Here is a 17,949-nt window from a genome sequence, read left to right as displayed (position 1 = left end):
TGGTAAGAGATAGCTAATATCCATGCCGAACCTATGTTGATGGCAGAGAGGTGATGGATGGCATTTGTAGGATAGACTCACAGAGCCCACAGGCCTCCGTAGGAACCTTGTTAGCAGAGTGAGTGATGCCCTTTTTCCTGTTAAACCTAAAACGTCCACATTCTACTTTATTTTTAAAAAGTCTTTCCCAAAGGAGTGAGATTCAAAAGCCAAGCAGCCTACGTCTATTGCGTTGCCTGGCGTCTCCGGGAAGAGCGCCGTGGATCCGCAGGGAATGTCGCGACAGGCGCGGGGCGCGCCCGCACGGCTGGGGCGGCAGCGCCACCTGCGGGCTGGTGGGGGCACTGCGCTCTCGGAGCTCTGCGCCGCTCGAACGCCTGCGGTGCTCCGCGGCTGCGCAGCGAACTTGGGGCGCCTTCGGTGCTGCGCAGCTTTTGTACATGCTCGTGGTATTGTTTAATACAGTCTTAAAATCGAGCTTGTCACTGAGCTACATTCTGTTCTGCATTTGCTGCTGCTTAGGAATATGTAAAAGCCTTGTGTGGATATCACCTGCTTACCTTAAAGTGTTAAATTAAAAGTTGTTTATACCGTAGTATATGTTTAACAAATATGTGCTTATTTCACAAGAGTGGTCAAATGAGTGATCTCGTGGAAGAAAACTGCAAGAAAAGCTATTCTTCCCAGGAAACATCTGCAGGAAAAAATATGTCTCCTGCTGAGGACCGCTCAATAAGACACAAAAATGTGGTATGACTTCTCCAGTACTATTTTATTATCAAGATACTTAAAATTGCCTTCAGTTTTTTCAGTCATTACAAAAACAAAGAGCTGGAGTCAAGAGGGAAATATCAGTAACAAGAACAGTGAAATGCATCAAGTTTGTAATGCAGTGATTTAAAGGGCTAAGAGCAATTTTAAGTAGGGAAACAGAAGAGTAGTCTTAGAGGAAGGAATATCACCATACCTTATTTTTCTTTTGCAACTTAAAATTGCATTATTTCTGATCATGAATGGTGATGATGCTGAAAAATCTACCCCAGAATCCAAAGCAGACATGTCTGAATAAGGTACATGAGATTGCCCTGTATGTTTTCAGGAGAATGCAGGTGAAGATGCACAGCATCACCACCTTGGGAAAAAGTGCACTCAAGTGCATGGACATTCCTGAATCACTGTATCAGCAGATTGGGCTGAATGGCCACTGCTTTCCCCTGAGAAATAGTGAAAGTGCTCAATTGTTTGTGGAAAATCACTGTGAACTCTGATGGGAATGACACCCTCCAGGGAAGCTAAGAGATGGCAAGGCAGCTCCATTTATATAACAGGAGAAAAATATAAATTTGTATGTATTTTTGTGCCTTTACATAATGAATGATAGGTGTCAAAGCTTACAGTCATTGTCCAAAGGGAAATTGTTTGACATGATGCTTATGTTTGCAGTGACTTTAGAAGTATCTGTCAACATATGCGGACTATGTGGAATGGTAATACACAGAGATAATATTTTAGTTTCCAAAAGTACTCAGCAGTTTTAACTAATTGTAAACATGAATTCCATAAAATTGGCAGAAAAATGCATCCTCCTATTTCTCAGAAAACTGTGCTCAGTTGAGCTTCTTTGTTTTTGTCTGTGTGTTGGAGTTTTTTTTCTCATACTTCTCGCTTGTGCAAATATTTTCTTACTCTAGTAGCTGCTCCTTCAGACTTTTTTCTTGCCCCTAGATTGTTTGGACATAGATAGTTTCTAGGCATCTGAGGGAACAGTGAAAATAAGAGTGAATCCATTCAAGATGCTTATAATCATAGTACTTGTTTTTACATTTTAGATGAAGATGAAGAACAAAACACATAATTCTGCCTTTCACATGGCAACTTGCAAACTCCATGCCGCTGTACCAGAGTCATGAGTTCAGAGTCATGATTGTTCCATCCCCAGTCAGGATGCACAGTCGGTAAAAGGAATACTTGATTAATAGTCAGACAAGCAAACATTTTAAACAATCAATATGATCTTATAAGTTATCAGGAATATTAATTTTAATGTCATTCAGAAGCCAGTGAGGACACTTGGCAGCTGATAAATATGTTTTCCAATTGTACTAATTACAAACTTTCTGTTGTTCATTTATAGCAAAAACTCGAGAAACAATTAAAATGCTTAGCCTTTCAAAATCCAGGACCTCAGGTAGCTGACTTCAATCCTGAAACTAGACAGCAGAAAAAGAAAGCATGCATGTCACAGATGAAACAAAATTTTTTTTATGAGTCCAAGTAAGACCTCTAATTTATTACCTGATTTACTTTAAAAAATGGCTGGTAGACTGTTCACTGAACCTAAACAAAATTAATAAAAGCATTGTATTTTGCAGAATGATTTCTTGAAAGTTGTGTTGGGAAAACAAGATTTTTCTGTGTGACTTTAAGGGAATTTTGATATAGTATGGCATGGATTCATTTTTAGTACCAATGGCTGTTGCAATTTGGATATAATGCTTATATTTCATTTTGCTGTGAGTTTGTTGAAGACTAAATACTTGGTGTACAGATGTTTTCCACATGTGTTTGATTTAGTGTCTGAATGCATTGAAGCATTGTCTGAAAATAATTTTTGTTCTCTTTCACAGATTTACAAAGAAGTATGACAAACATGGCAGGCTGCTCTGTAATGACATAGATTTATGTGATTGCCTGGAAATGGACTGCCTGGGTTGCTTCTATCCTTGCCCCAAATGCAACTCGAACAAATGTGGGGCAGAATGTCGCTGCAATAGGAAATGGGTTTATGATACAATTGAGACTGAAGCTGGGGATGTGATCAGTGAGCTACCATTTTTTGTCCCTGACTGATTATGTTCTGTTAGGTTTTGTGCCTGAATATTGTTCTTTTAAATTCATGTTTTATTAAAGTAAATCACCACCTGGCAGAGGTGCTTGTGCTTTTTTATTGTTGCCTACCTAGCAAGTTTTAGCATTCCCCGTCAAGTAAAAGTGTGTATGTCGTTCTTCCTCATTCTTGTAAGCTTTACTGAGGCACCTAGTCAATTCTTTCTAAATCTTGACTTTCTAAAATTGAAGGTATCTGAACTGTTGAGGGAAGATAATTTTCTTACCCTGGGAAGCTGAACTGCTTTACTTGTAATGAGGGTTTTTTGCTGATTTCTCTGCTGGTTTAATTACTCAGATGTGTGACACAGCTCTTTGTTTTGTGTAGGCTTGTCCAAGAGCCTTCTCATCCTGCTGCATTCGTTCCTTGCATAGGTGAGACAGGAGGCATTTGAGATAACACTGTTCTTTGAAACTAGGTCACTACTTTCCGTGTTTGTCTGTATATTAAGTGAAGGAGAGTGGAAACAACTCTCTCAGCAATTCTTTCTTGCTTCTTGCTGTCCAGGTTGAAAAACTGAAACCAACATGTACAGTCTGCACTATTTTTTTACAGCATGTGGCACGTTAAATGTCCACTGGTCATTAATTACACGGCTAAACAGAGTGGATATTTTTCCTTCTGGACAGAAAAGTGTCTTTAGTTCCGTAAGTTTCTTCTTCAGGTAAGACATGACAGATTTTAAATACAATAACTTACACCAGTCTTCTTATGAGGTAGGTATTCTCATTCATGATAGGCATTCACACTCTTTTTGAGGAGTGAGGGTCCCTCTGGATCTTGAAGGCAAGAAGGCTGCAGATGGTTGCAGGTGATTTCCAGGAGCATGCTGCTAGTGGGGGAATCATTCCTTGGGCCTAGTGCTTGTTTCTTTTTGAGGAGGCTCTCCCAAAGATACCTTTCAATACATGGAACTTGGGAACAGATCCCAAGAATGTCTTAACATCAAAATTTCCTTCTGATTTGCTATCTTGGAAAAATTTTTTTGTTCCTTTCAGCTATATAATGCAGGCAGCATGGGCAACAAGCTGGAGGAGCTGGAAGCCATTGTGCAGTGGGAATGCTGTGACACAGTTACCATCAATGAAACATGCTGGGACAATTTACACAACTGGAGTGCTGTGATAGATGGCTGTAAACTTTTCAAAAGGAATGGGTGAGGAAGGAGAGGTGGGGAGGTAGCCATGTAGGTTAGGAAGAGTTTTGGTTGTCTCAAGCTCAATGATTATGACAATGGGGTTGAGTGTTTCTGGGCAAGAATCAGAGAGAATGATAACAAGGCAGATATCCTGGTAGGAATCTGTTATAGACCACCAAACAGAAGGGAGGGGCAGATCAAATATTCTATAAGCAGTCTCACAATTGCTTGCTCTTCCTCTCTAGGGGAACTTCAGCTTTCCAGATGCCTACTGTCAATACAATATAGCAGAGAGGGAAAACAATCCAGGAAGTTCCTGGAGTATGTGTAAGACTATTTTCTGACCCAGCAAGTCAGCAAAGAGAAGGCACCTGATGGACCTGTTGTTTATGAACAGAAAAGAACTAGAGGGTGATATGATGGTCTGAGGCAATCTTGGGTACAGTGATTATGAAATGATAGAATTTTCAGTTCTCAGAGAAAAAAATGAAGGGGGTCAGTATAACTGCCATCTTAGATTTAGGAAGATCTGTCAAGGGGCCTGGTTGTCAAAGTCCCTTAGGAGGCAGTCCTAAATGGCAAACAAGTCCAGGTTTTTAAAGAAGAAAATCTTTAGGGTGCCGGCTATTCTCATGTGCCAAAAGACAAGCTGATGTGGAAGAAGGCTATCCTAGCTGAACAGAGAGCTTTGGCTGGAATTCTGGGTAAAAAAGAGAATATATCACCTTTGGAGGAAGGGGAAGGCAACTTAGGAGAACTAGGAGGATGTTGTGAGGTTATGCAGGGAAAAGAAATAGAAGGGACAAAGCCCAGAAATTAATCTGGCTACTGCTGCGAAAGACAACATAAATGTTTTTATGAATACACCAAACGTTTTCATAAATACATAGAGAAGTGTTGGACAGTGTTCTCAAGCACATGGTATAGCTCTTGGGATGTGCAAGACTAAAAGTCCCTTCTTACTCAGCATATTCTGTGATTAGGTGACCATGAAAAAAAGGAAGGCTAAGGAGGATCTCATTACCTCATAGACGTGGGTAGATGCAACATGACAAAGGATGAGTAAAAGACAGCAGTACTTAGTGCCATCTTTGCCTGTGTTTTTAAAACAAGACAGGTTGTTCTTTGGGTCCCCAGCCTCATGAACTGGAAGACAGGGATGGGGATCAGAATGAAACCTGCATATTAAAGGGGCCATGACCCATTATATCATACCCAAGTCCATGGGGCTGGATGGGATTCACTGAAAGTTACTGAGGGAGCTGTCAACAAAGCTCACCAAGCCGCTTTCTGTCATGTACCAGCAGTCCAGGATAACTAATGAGGTGACAGATGACAAAAGGTTGGTAAATATTATGCCAATCTACAGGAAAGATTGGAAGGAACATTCAGGGAACCATAGGCCGGTCAGTTTGGCCTTGATGCCAGAGAGGGTCACGAAGCACATGCCTTCACTTGGCGTGTATGGGGCAACCAGGGGATCAGGCACAGACAGTTTAGGTTTAGGAAAGGCTGGTCCTTATTGACTAACTTGATCTTCTTTTGTGACAGGATGACCCTGCCTAATGGATAAGGAACAGACTGTGGATATCTATCTGGACTTCGGCAAAGCCTTTGACACTGTTCCCCACAGCATTCTTCTGGAGAAACTGACTGCTCATGGCTTGGACAGGGGCAGTCTACCCTGGTTAAAAACTGGCTGGATGGCCAGGGAGTGAAGATGAATGGAACTACGTCCAGCTGGAGGCTGGTCAGAAGTGATGTTCCCCATGGCTCAGTGTTGGGGCCAGTCCTGCTAAACAAGTGGTTTGAGTGTTCCCTCAGTCAGTTCAGAGATGACACTAAGTTGGATGGGAGTGCTGATTTGCTGGAGGGTAGGAAGGTTCTGCAGAGGGATCTGCATAGGATGCATTGATAGGCCAAGGCCAGCTGGGTGAGATTCAACAAGGTGAGGTGCTGGGTCCTTGGGCCACAACAACCTCATGCAAGAGTTGGAGAAGAGTGGCTGGAGAGCTGCATAGAGGAAAAGGACCAGGGGGTGCTGGTCATCAGCAGCTGAACATAAGACAGCGTGTGTGCAGATGGCCAAAAGGGCCATTGGCTGGTGGTGTAGCCATGAGTACCAGGGCAGAGATTGTCCCCCTGTACCACCTTTGCCTGGTACAGGGGGACAATGAGTGATGTGTCCAGTTTTGAGTGCTGTGCCCAGTTTTGGGTTCCTCACTACAAGACAGACCTTGACTCTGGAGCATGTCCACATTCTGGAGTAAGTCCAGAGAAGGGCAGTGGAGTTGTTGAAGGATCTGGAGCACAAGTTGTATTAGGAAAAACTGAAGAAGCTGGGAGTGTTTATCTTGCTGAAAAGGAGGCTAAGAGGAGACCTTATGTCTCTCTACAACTCTCTAAAATGAGATTGTAGACAGGTGAGGGTTGGTCTCTTCTCCTGGGTAACAAGTAATAGGAAGAAAGGAAATGGTCTCCGTTTGCACCAGGGGACTTTTAGGTTGGATTTTAGGAAAAACTTCTTCACCGAAAGCATAGTCAGGCATTGGAATAGGCTGGCCAGGGAAGTGGTGGAATCACCATCCATGAAAGCACTCAAAAGGCATGTGGATGTGGCACTTTAAGACGTGGTTTAGTGGTTGGACTCAATGATTTTAAAGATCTTTTCCAACCTAAACAATTCTGTGATTCTATAAAAACACTCACTACCAAAAAAAAAAACAAAAAAAAACCAAACAAACAAACCAAAAACTATCATAGGAATGTCTCCTGTGGTGGTTAAAACACTCTGTTTGGTAATTGGATCTGGTGATGTTCTCTCATATACTTTACTGGTCCCCAAGTATCCTTTGACTTCTGCCAGGAGTCCAAATAGCTCACATAATTTCTTAAGGTAGGTGGAAATCCTACTCATAAGTCAGGAGTTAGGAATTGTTTCTTGTTCCAGATGTGCCATAGACTCATTCTAGATTTGATAGAACAAACAGCTCTTCAAGAAGATGAAGCTGATTTAAGTTGACAGGAAGATGGCAGCCTTTGACATAACTTCAAGATCTGAAATGGGCAGGTTTGAATTATTATCTATTTCTTTTTATTTTAAGGCAAAAACCTAAATAGTTTATCACATGGATTCCTGTGGTAAGGCTACATGTTACATTTTCTGAGTAATGTGATTAATGCCAGATTGGTGGAAATACCATTGTTGAATTCATTTGTGTTACTCTGTGGTTTTTAAAATGGACTGTGACTCGGTCAACTCCACACAAACACACTTATTGCAACCTTGGAAATAGAGCAGAAAACCTGAAAATAAAAGAAAGGTGAAAGCCAAGATAAAGAAATAACAGGGCAGAGGCAGTTCTGCTGTGGTTTGAAAATAACTCTACTATTGCAATGATACTGCTAACTTTTCCCCAAATTCCAAATGAGCAGTTCAGAGTGAACAAGTATAATTCTATTAGGGCAGATGTACATGGGGAAGAAAAAAACATGTTATACGTATTTTTATATGGATTGTGAAAGTTAGTGGTAGATACAAATAGCAACACAGTGCCCATATTTGACAGTTTTCTTAGGAAATTACATACCACCACACTGCATGACATTATGGTTTTAAATCCTTTGAGAGAAATGGCAGAGAACATTTTATAGTCTCTTGAGAGATTGGTTTTGCTCCAGATGACATCAGATCATCTTACACCTTGTAAATCAGTCTAAACAGAATATGATTTTCCCTATGCAATAAGTTTGCTCTACAAAACTGGTTAAGGGAAAACAGATCAATGACCTCTTCCTTAAGGTCTGTGTGTCCTTCTCTCTCTTCCAATTCCTCCCCTCCCCCACAGATTACGCACTTGAAACAAGTAGTGACTCTGTAAATCATTTTCCTGTCTTTTCCTTCTCCATGTGGCTGCTTTGCTCATGGCTACAAGTGATCCCATTGTGGCTTAAGGAAAGGGGAGAGTATAGATAGATACATATTGAACTATACCCTAAACTAAGATACCATCTCTCAATCTCTCAATTCTGTGCCTAAAAATTGATTCAGTTTGTTTAATTTGAAATTATTGTGTCTTCCACTGTATTTCCCTTGCTTACAATCATTATCTATCTGGGAGGAGATATTCACCCTCTGCTTTATTAGATGTTGTTACTACAAAGAAGCCAATCTCAGGGAAATGAACATTGTGTTCCCATATGATTTTTGCATAAGGATGCTTCTTTCCCTTCTAAGCTCCTATGTGCTTGGGCATTGTCTTATTGGAGTTTTAATTCCAAAGATTATACTGTGCACCTCCTGCCTTTTATAAACTTGAAAATTCAGAAAATAAAATAAACCTATGCACAGCATCTTGTTGTTTGCCTTCATTGCACTGAGTTAGACAACAAGCAAGGAATCTATCCACTAAGGACACTCTATTTGACAATGTGTTTATTCCTCTACATCTGAAGTTGTCACTGAGGAAAAAACCACAATAGTTGTCCTTTCATATTGTATTGGATACTTACAACTGCTTCTACAACAAAGGCCAATTAAAAGGAAGTATTAATAGAATTATTAGCATGTGGCTTAGGAGAGGCAAAGGAAGAGCCATTAGATATTATGACTTTTAAGATCTGAAAGTATGCGGAAGATCATGAACATCGGAGGCTTTATTGGGTTAATTAAGAGATAGGAGTTTGGAATATGGAAGACAAAAGCTGTACAGGGGCACAAGGCTGGGCTAGCTAGCCAGCTGTAGCAGGACCACCTTTCTCTTGTCTACCTCTATTTCTCTGCTATGAGAAGGGACACACAATGTTGATTTTTCCCTTGCTTGGTATTTGCAAATCCTTCATGCAAAGTTGCACAGTGAAAATTTGTATAACATAGCACTTCTGAAACACAGACTAGGAGTACAATAGATCATAGCACTGTAAAACAACAGGCAGAAAATTGAGATCTTCTTTCCCAAACTAAACTCCCACATTTTAATATAAGAATTGCTATGGGATTCCGTCCAAATGGGAACTTAACATTGGATAACTTAAGTAAACCACAAGGTATTCAGTTTACCTTCAGTGCTTTAAAAGTGTGAGGAACAGTCAGTCCTGCAAAAAGTCAGATCTGTGGTTCCAGAAAGTCTACACATTTCAGTTACAAGACCACTAAACAGTCCCTCTTGGCTTAAAATGAACTTCTGCATATGGCAAAGTGCCATTCAATCCCACCACATCATTAAAGCAAAAAAAAAAAAAAAAACGAAAAAAAAAAAAGAAAGAAAGAGAGAGAGAACAGCAAAAAGAAAGATACATTTTTGAATTCTTTTTGAGACTATTTTCATTATCCTTTTAAAGACCTTCTATAAGAGCAGAATTGAACTTTGTCTATATCCATCCCATACTCTGGTAGAATACAGATTTGACTCACTTTAGGGCAAAAAACCAAAAGAGATGAACTAAAGAAATATAGACCAATGCTTTCTGAATAAATATTCAAATATCCTTAAATACATATTTGCACCAAATGCACTACAGTTGCTACAGCTCTTTTGAGTTGGCATGGCAGGATGGGGTGATGAAAGGAGAGCAGTGGATGTTGTCTACCTCAGCTTCAGCTGAGGTAGACATTGTGTCCCACAGCATCCTTGTAGTTAAGCTCAGGAAATGTGGGTTAAATGTCTGGACAGTGAGATGGATCAAGAACTAGCTGAATGTCAGAACTCAGAGGATCATGACCAGCAGAGCAGAATCCAGGCAGAGGCTTGTAGTCAGTGGCATTCCTTAGGGATCAATACTGGGTACAGTCTTACTCAGCCTGTTTGTCCATGACCTGGATGAAGGGACCGAATGCACCCACAGCAAGTTTGGTGATGATACAAAACTGGGGGGAGTGGCTGATCCACCTGAAGGCTGTGCTGACCTTCAGTGCAACCTTGATGTGCTGGAGAGCTGGGCAGAGAGAAACCTAACAGGGTTCAAGGGAGGCAAGTGTAGAATTCTGCACGTGGGGAGGAAGAACCCCAAGAACCCGCACAGGCTGGGGGCTGACCTGCTAGAGAGCACACACTCTTTTTGTCCGCGTGCATACAAGTGTGCACGTGCTATACCAAATGTAGGAGAAATGCTGCTCTCCTAGATTTTTAACTGCTTAAATTGTTTAACTTAAGTTATAAGTTAAGTTAAATGCTGTTGAATTGAAGTACTAGTTTCAATTGAATTGAAGTTCTAAATGCTATTAAATTAGGTGCTGTTGGGCCTTTGGGCTGTATTCCCCTTTATCCTTCCCCTTTCTATCCTCAGTGCGCCTTGACCATCTGGTAAGTAGAGAGGGCCTATAGAATCTATTACATTAAACCTGTTTTTACTGATACTTTTGCCAGTGATTCTTTAAACGATTTTAAAACACTCATTCATGACATGGGTGCAAGTGCAAACCAATAACAGATGAATGGATGTGTGAGAAATCACAACTTTTTAGAATTCTTACTTAGTATCAGAAAAGTATTATGATAAAAAGTTATATAATAGTGCACTTGACAGCATCTTGTCAAGGTAGCTTCATTATTTATTGTTTCTAATCTCTCTCTTTCCTGTGTTTCTTCAGTGAGGGTCTGAACACAGAAACATACAGGGTAGAAGAAGCCTCCAAGTCAAACCTCCTGTGTCAAGCAAGTCCAGGTGGAGCAGGTTGCCCAGTTGAATTCTTAATGTTCATTCTCCTGATTATTCATTTTAAATATTCTTTTGATGCAGCAAACTGTGAAAGAAAACACCTTAAAATAGGTTGAAATTGTAATACCCAGAATTGGCAGCACACCTGAGCAGCACATCCAATACCTGTATCAACTGTAACTTTGTGAAATAATAAGCAATTGTTTAGACTTCCAGCTGCCCTTGCTCATTTTGCCTGAACAAACTTTATAAAATTCTGCTCTCAGGGGAGATTTCCTAGAACAAAAAGATTTGTTGAGTTTTTTTCAGTGTGGAGCAAAACAGTCATTTTTCTTTCCTAGCCAAGTAAATTTCTTGCAAGAATATTGCTTTTTTTTTGTGTGTGTGTTTTATAAGAGCACAGAAAACCAGATGAATAGTTGAATATTACTGTATTTCATCCCAGAACAATAGCTTGAAAAACGTAATGGCCACTCATAACAGTGACTGTGGGTCCACTTTCTGGTATAAGTTTGTCTCAGTTTAAGACAATTTAAAAAGTGTACAATCTGAAACTAATTACCTCCCCTTATAGTTTTAACCAGTCTATTTCCACCACAAGGAGAAATGAATATGAGTAGTTATGAGTGAAAAAATTAACGTTTTTCTAACATGCGAAACAGCAACAGGCAAAAAATAACAGTGAATCACCCTTAGATACAAAATTGCGAAATCTCATTGGCCCGCCCGGAAAAAAGCGAAACTTAAAAATGGTGGAGTGACCGCCCCTCCAGGATGGTGGCCCCCACAGCTGGCAATGTGATTTGAAAGACGAAGGGGAGCTGGTGGCAAACCTGTCCTGGGAAGGTAGGGGCTTACAAAGCAGTTCTGTCGGCAGACAGAAATCACGGGCATTGCTGGGTGTGACTCTGGCCCCGCAGAGTCAGGCTCTGGTTCGCTGGGTGTTGGTGCTGCTGTCTCTCTGTCTCCTATCATCCACTGAACTCCGCTGGCATTCGTGCTACTGTTCCTGAGCCACTGGTGTGTTGGGAGGGAGCAGCAGGGAAGAAACAGTGTCTCAGCACTGACGTGTGGTGACCCAACCCTGGCTGGCTCCAGCTTTGCACAGTTCATAGGTGGTGTGAAATTCACTCTGAAACGGGTTCTTATTGTAAAATGCAGCTTTTTGGATTGCTACTGTTGTTAGCCCAGAAAAACCCACCTGAAACAACATCTACCTTGAGCAAATGCCACCAGGGTAAAGAGCACTTGGCCTGGGTGCTCCAACATTTTAAAGGGATTGGCACCACCCCCACCTGCCATGCAGTTCTGCTTCTGGCTGTGGCGCTGGGCCCTAAAGCGTCAGTAACTATTTTGGGCACAGATAGATATGGAATCCAATAACATTTTGGGTTACCCAGGACAGAGTAGAGCACAAACAAGTTTTAAGTCTCAGGCAGGAATTCTCTGCTTTCAAACTCCTGCTGGAATATGGCCATGTCTCTCACAGGGCTTTTCTTCTGTTAAAGTTGCTTCTTAAGGCCAAGTCTATTTAGTCAGAAATTATCTTTTCAGATGTTCTGGCTGCAATGGTGACCATATTGAAGTTGACCCTACTGACTAAATTCCCTTCAGTTAATAGAGGCAAGATTTCAGCATATATGTTTATAAAACATTTCTTCACAGTACTCTCAAAAATTTCCAACCTTTTCCCACCTGTCTCTTCAGGTTACCCTAATTTATTACCATTTATTACATTTGTGACACATATTATAAACCTTTGCAGCCACATTCTGAAGAAGTCTTCAAAAGACTTAATATTTTTAGTTGGCTTCCTAGGAAAACAAGGCTTATGCAGTTATGCTGCCTGTTCCTCGGTTTGCTCATCCCATTGTCTTTGATCCTGTTTTTCAATTTCAGCCAAACCTGATGGAAAATAAAGGTCTCACAGACATTAGATCCATTTGTGAAAAATGCCAATCACTTGTTTTTAAAATTTTAAAAGTTTAATAGTAATAAAATGGTTATAAAAATAGTAATACAATTAGAGAGATAATAATTTGGACAATTTGAATTAGGACAATATGAGACAATAGAAACAAAGAGTTATGGACATCCGGGTACCTTTTTCTGGGCAGCACAAGCCCGAAAAAGGACACCTGTTAACAAAGGATTAACCATTAAAAGCTAAAATAACCCTAAAAAAATATTCATACACCTCATACATGATGCATAAATTCCATTCAAATCCAGGATTCTGTCTAGTCAGTGTCAACTTCTTCCTCATAAGCCCAACAGTGTCATCCTGGCTGTGCTAGGTGGGAAGAAGTTTGTTTCTCCTGATAATGGATCAATAAATTCCCTTTCTCTGAACTATTTAGGTGTCCTGCGACTGCTACTCAGTGTGAGTCATTTCTTTAGAGAAAAAATGTATCCTACATAGCATAGTTTCTATTTATAACATTTTGTTATAACCTAAAACTATATTTACCACACTACTTAAGAGAATTAATACAGATTACTTTCTAGCACAACATCTGTAATATTCATTTTAATAGTTGCAAAAAGCCAATCATAAAATACACATTTTTCACACATTCAAGTGAAGTAGAAACACTCAATCCAATGCTTAAAAGTTTATGGTTCTGTTCATGTAGCTTGAGAACCTTGTACTCGGCCTGAAACAAGGCATGGAGTGCTCTGTGTCTTGTGCACGGGAGTTCAATGGCGTGGGATGGGGTGGGACTTTGGGAGCATTATCTGGGCACAGGTTGTTTGGGGAAGGCAGGAACTGTAGATTCCATGGCCTCCAGAACAACTCGCTGTTGCTGTAAGGGCGGCAGCTTGCTTTGACAAGTTCATGGCCTACAAACAAGGATGGTGATGACAGGTATTTTAGGGCTGACGGTGCACTCCCCCATGGGAACAAATGTCCCTGTGGTTCCTGAGGGGCAGAACAGTGAGGGCTCAGGGATGATACTCAAGGATGAGCACTGGACCCCGCTGCCTGCTGGTGGGCAACAGGGCGGCTCGGAGCCGTCCCCGCCGGGGTTCAGCCGCAGCCCTGCGGCCGCCGCCGCTGCGGAGCCCGCGGGGAGCGCCCTCAGGGGGCGCCCGGCGAGGCTCGGCACCTTCGCCCAGGCTACCGGCGACGAACAGAGAGGACACAGCCTCAGGCTGCGCCCGGCGAGGTTAAGGCTGGATCTAAGAAGGAATTTCTTCACAGAAATTGTGATTAAACATTAGAATGGATTACCCGGGGAGGTGGTAGAGTCACCGTCCCTAGGGGTATTTAAGGAAAAACTGGACCTGACACTCCAGTGCTGTAGTCTGGCTGACATGGTGGTGTCAGACGATGGGCTGGAACAGGACGATCCCAGATGTCTTTCTCCACCAAGTTCATTCCGTGATTCTCTGGGTCCGCGCTGCCCTCGCTGAGAGCGGCGAGGCAGCGCTTGGCCCCGCCAGGCCGCCGTAGGGGGCGGGCCCGTGCCACAGCCATGGCGGCGCCCGTCGTCCCGGAGAGCGACAGGTACCGGCGCTTCGGCGGCGCTGCTCCCGCCGGGCCCCGCTGCCCCTGCGGGCCGGGCCGAGCTGGGCCGTACGGGGCGGGGCGGGACGGAGATGAGCAGGTACCGCCAAGATGCTGGGGCGCAGCGGGGCCAGCGCCCCTCTGACACCCCTCTCTCCCTCCTCCCAGCATCCGCAGGGCCGTGTCGCTGCTCAACACCGTGGACCCCGGCCGGTTTCCGCGGCTCCTCTCCCGCCTTCTTCAGAAGCTGCACCTGAAGGTTGGCGGGGAGCCGGCTGGGGGTCGTGTGACGATGGGCGGGGTGGGGCGGGAGCGGGGGCTCGGCGGTGCTGGGAGGGCGCGGGGCCGGGCCCGGCCGGAGCTTGGGAAGCGCGCCTGCGGAGCCTGAACACAACCCCCGCCCCCTCCGTTCCTTCTTAAGGATTTTAGATCTTGATTCCATTCATCACTAGTTCTTCAGAACTGTTTCGGGAGGATGAAGTAAAAGCCGGTAACGAATAGCCTGAGAAGGTGAATGGCATGCGAACGAGTGATGCTTGTTGTAGGTGCTGCTGCCTCCGAGAGCGCTGTCAGAGGACCCGCGAATTGCTTGGCCTTTTGCAGAAACTCCTCCTCTGCCCTCACAAATGTTGTCCAAAAAAAAATCGGATGTGTTACCTGGTTTGCAAAAAGCCAGTAATTACACACTCGAGCGAGACATTGATTATTTATTTCAGAATTGTGCAGGCTGGATTTTCAGTGGCATTCCCCAAGGCAAGCACCCCAAGCATCAAAACTTTTTACCGTTTATACTTCTTAGCAAACAGAGGCTTTATTTTTCATTGGCAATAAGTTACATAGTTCTTTTTAGTTAATATTCTGTCTTCTACTGGTTAATGATTCTCTCGCTTCCCATGCTAATTAGTCTGCCTACTCTTTCTTTTTTTTCTCTTGAGTCAGTGGGCTTCTTGGGTTTGTGGTCTGTGAGCCGGTGGTTGCAGATTCCTCTGCAGGAATTACCTTTCACCCAGTCAGAGCTAATTTCAGCACAGTTGCTGAATTGGCTTTATCAGTTTCTCCCTTATCTTGGGAGTTCTGCCGAATGTCCTTGAGGCCCATAAATTCTGCATTATTTGTGTTCACTGTTGGTGGTACGTCCTTCTTCCCAGGTTTTGTTAACCTTCCCCTAGGTCTGAGGTCACTGATGCATGTCAGGCCCTAAACTTTAACAAGGTAACTCTTCCATCAAGTATTTTGTCTTTCTAAATCTTGCACATCACTCAGAGCTTGTTCGCTGCTGCTCCGTGTTTCATGGGTTAATTAATCTTTCTTCTTGATTAGGCTTGAAAGTATGCAAAGATTAACCACCAAAGAACATCCTTTCTTAAGAAAATGTTACATGTTCTGTGTTTTACAACACAAAGGAAACCCTAAATAGATGTTTTGTGTATTTTTCTGCATTTGTGGATGTCCATCAACTGAAAACACCTCTGGAATTGAGGATAAAAATTAAATCCAGAGCTTTTAGTGAATATTTCTGTCGTCTTTGCATAAGACAATTACTGATTGCAGAATCAAAAGAAATAAATAAAAAAAGAGAAAGAAAATCAGTAGTCAGTTTTTCACAGTGCTCAAATGTCAAATGCAGGCTAACTCTAAACTTTCTACTAAATATTGCTGGGGAGACTGAAAAATGAATCTTACACCAGAAATTATTTTGTTAGTTTCATTGTCTTACGGTGTCAGATTTTGTTTATTCCATTGCTTTGTGTTTAGAAAAAGTATAAAAAGAAACACAGAATTTGTTTTCTATACACATATGCATATAGGCTAAATGGTAAAATATTACAGGAGCAGCATGGAAAAAAATGCAAATATATTAAGGATTGTAAGTGTGGGACTGTAAGGATTCATTTGATTCAGTTGCTGGTTTGTTTGTTTGGTCTTTTTTCTATTAACATCACTAGCTTGGATGCCACTGTTATTGCAGAGAGTTTTCTCTGTTTTGCATGGATATTAACTGCTAGGTAACAGGAATGCATCACCAGCTTTTTGTTTGTTTGGTTTGTTCTTTTTCACTACTCCATAGCATTTTAGTAGCTCTTCGAAGTTTTAATTGGCATTTACATGAGCTGAAGTGGTTATTGTAATTCAGCCCACTCAATCTCATGAATAGTTTTACTTTCTAAAGTACCTAAGTAACTAGTTAAATTGCTGGAAGCTTGAAATGAACTTCATTGCCTTAGCAAAGCAGACACTGGGAACTCTGTGTTTCCTTTTAACAACTAATGATTCAAATAATGTTTCCACTTTGATACTCTTGTTATAAACGTTGTGATCATTGAAAGTTTTGTGTAATTGCCTCATTTTTTTATTTGGACAGCTAAATTGTTTTGCTTGTCTAGCTTTGCAATTTCGGATTGCTAAGTGGTCTAAATGTGGTGTTTGTTAGTAATTGGGTTTTAAAAGAAGGCAATATCTGGATTTTAAATTACTATTTAATTTGCTGCAGTATAGTAAATACAACTGCTGTATTTTAAAAGTACAGCAGATTCTCAATTGTCTTCAGTAACTCAGTAGGCTATAGATTTAAATTTGACTTTCAAAATAAATATGCATTAGGCCATTATTTCCTTTGCAGCAGCATGGGTGATTTTTAGAAGGGTATCCAGAATGGAAGACGCATACATAACTAACTTAACTATAATTTTGCCTTCTGTTTTCTGGGGTGTGATTTAACTAATGCAGTTTGTATTTGCCTTATTTTTATTTATAAAAGTTTGTTGGAGATGATCTGATAATTGAAAGAATAATATTTCCGTAGTGTCTATGAGGTACAAAGAGGAAGCTTTTTCTTCTGATGTATGTCAGATAATCCTGTGGTACTGTGTGGGCTTTTAGTTTTTATTTTCAGTGAGAGGAATTGTACCTACTTTGTGATTTCTGTTTAGAAACAACTGGATAGCCACTGTGTTCATAAAGATGAGGAGAAAGTTTTTATTTTGATAACTATATTATTTGTCCTTAAATGTCAGGACTAACCATTTTTGTGCTTCAGGCTGAAAGTATCTTCAGTGAGGAGGAGGAAGAAAAACTTCAAATAGCTTTTTCATTGGAAAAACAGGATCTTCATCTGGTTCTTGAAACTATATCATTCATTTTGGAGCAGGTATTTTGTTTTCACTATTAGGCATTAATAAATGTATTTTTTTTTATCCAGCTATAGATTTCAAAAATAGGATAGTGAAGTTAAAAAGGAATTAGTGAAAATATATCTGTAGTATATTTTGTATGTTTTGGGGTTATGATTTAACTGCTTTTTGTTTCAGGCCTTTCTGATTTGGATGGGACTTAGGTGCCTTTGTGCAGTGGTTTTTCAGCTAATGTAAATATAAATAATATTAGTGAGGTCTGCAATACTCCAAGGGAACTCTTGAAAATTATGAGATTAGTATTCTCTCTTATTCATCGTATCAAGCCAGCCATGCATTTTTTAAGTTCTTGTGAGGAAAATTTTAGATAACATTACTGAGCACAGCCTAACTTACGTTAGGAGTCAGTTATGGAAAATTTTCATGCACAGAAGCAGGCTGTACTGAGGTGGACAGGCACAACTAATGTAGCTCAAGAATTTGGAGGAGTGGATGACTGCATGGTGTAGCCCGGTGCAGTAACCTTGTAAACAGAGAAGGTTTTCTGATTCTGTGGTCTACCTCTACTAAAGCTGGGAAGCTGTTGTATTACCCAGTAAATATGGTAACTGTTTTAAAAATTATG

The 17,949-nt window shown here is 41.4% G+C and overlaps 2 protein-coding genes across 6 annotated transcripts in view; both read left to right on the top strand.

The window, feature by feature from the left end:
• The first annotated feature begins 536 nt into the window (after positions 1 to 536).
• On the top strand, positions 537 to 3,084 carry ARL14EPL (ARF like GTPase 14 effector protein like). The gene is made up of 3 exons (XM_054652684.2): positions 537 to 750; positions 2,135 to 2,274; positions 2,628 to 3,084. The coding sequence occupies exons 1-3, from the start codon at positions 613 to 615 to the stop codon at positions 2,848 to 2,850; spliced, it is 501 nt and encodes a 166-aa protein (XP_054508659.1). The 5' UTR covers positions 537 to 612; the 3' UTR covers positions 2,851 to 3,084.
• Positions 3,085 to 13,852: 10,768 nt separating this feature from the next.
• The window catches only part of COMMD10 (COMM domain containing 10), a 152,473-nt gene continuing 148,376 nt past the window's right edge, over positions 13,853 to 17,949 (top strand). Inside the window, exons 1-3 of one of the 5 annotated variants that reach the window (XM_077171389.1) lie at positions 13,853 to 14,193; positions 14,362 to 14,452; positions 17,231 to 17,341. In XM_077171389.1, coding sequence (XP_077027504.1) covers positions 14,162 to 14,193; positions 14,362 to 14,452; positions 17,231 to 17,341 — 234 coding nt within the window. In that variant the 5' untranslated portion in view covers positions 13,853 to 14,161. Of the gene's footprint in view, positions 14,294 to 14,361; positions 14,453 to 17,230; positions 17,342 to 17,949 lie in introns of all 5 variants that reach the window. The other 4 variants (XM_054652710.2, XM_077171388.1, XM_077171391.1 and 1 more) reach the window with 4 other exon arrangements.

The sequence above is a fragment of the Agelaius phoeniceus genome, chromosome Z, assembly GCF_051311805.1.
Source record: "Agelaius phoeniceus isolate bAgePho1 chromosome Z, bAgePho1.hap1, whole genome shotgun sequence".
Taxonomy (NCBI): domain Eukaryota; kingdom Metazoa; phylum Chordata; class Aves; order Passeriformes; family Icteridae; genus Agelaius; species Agelaius phoeniceus.
The sequence above is the reverse complement of the archived record's forward strand: the minus strand, read 5'-3'. Positions and strand labels throughout refer to the sequence as shown.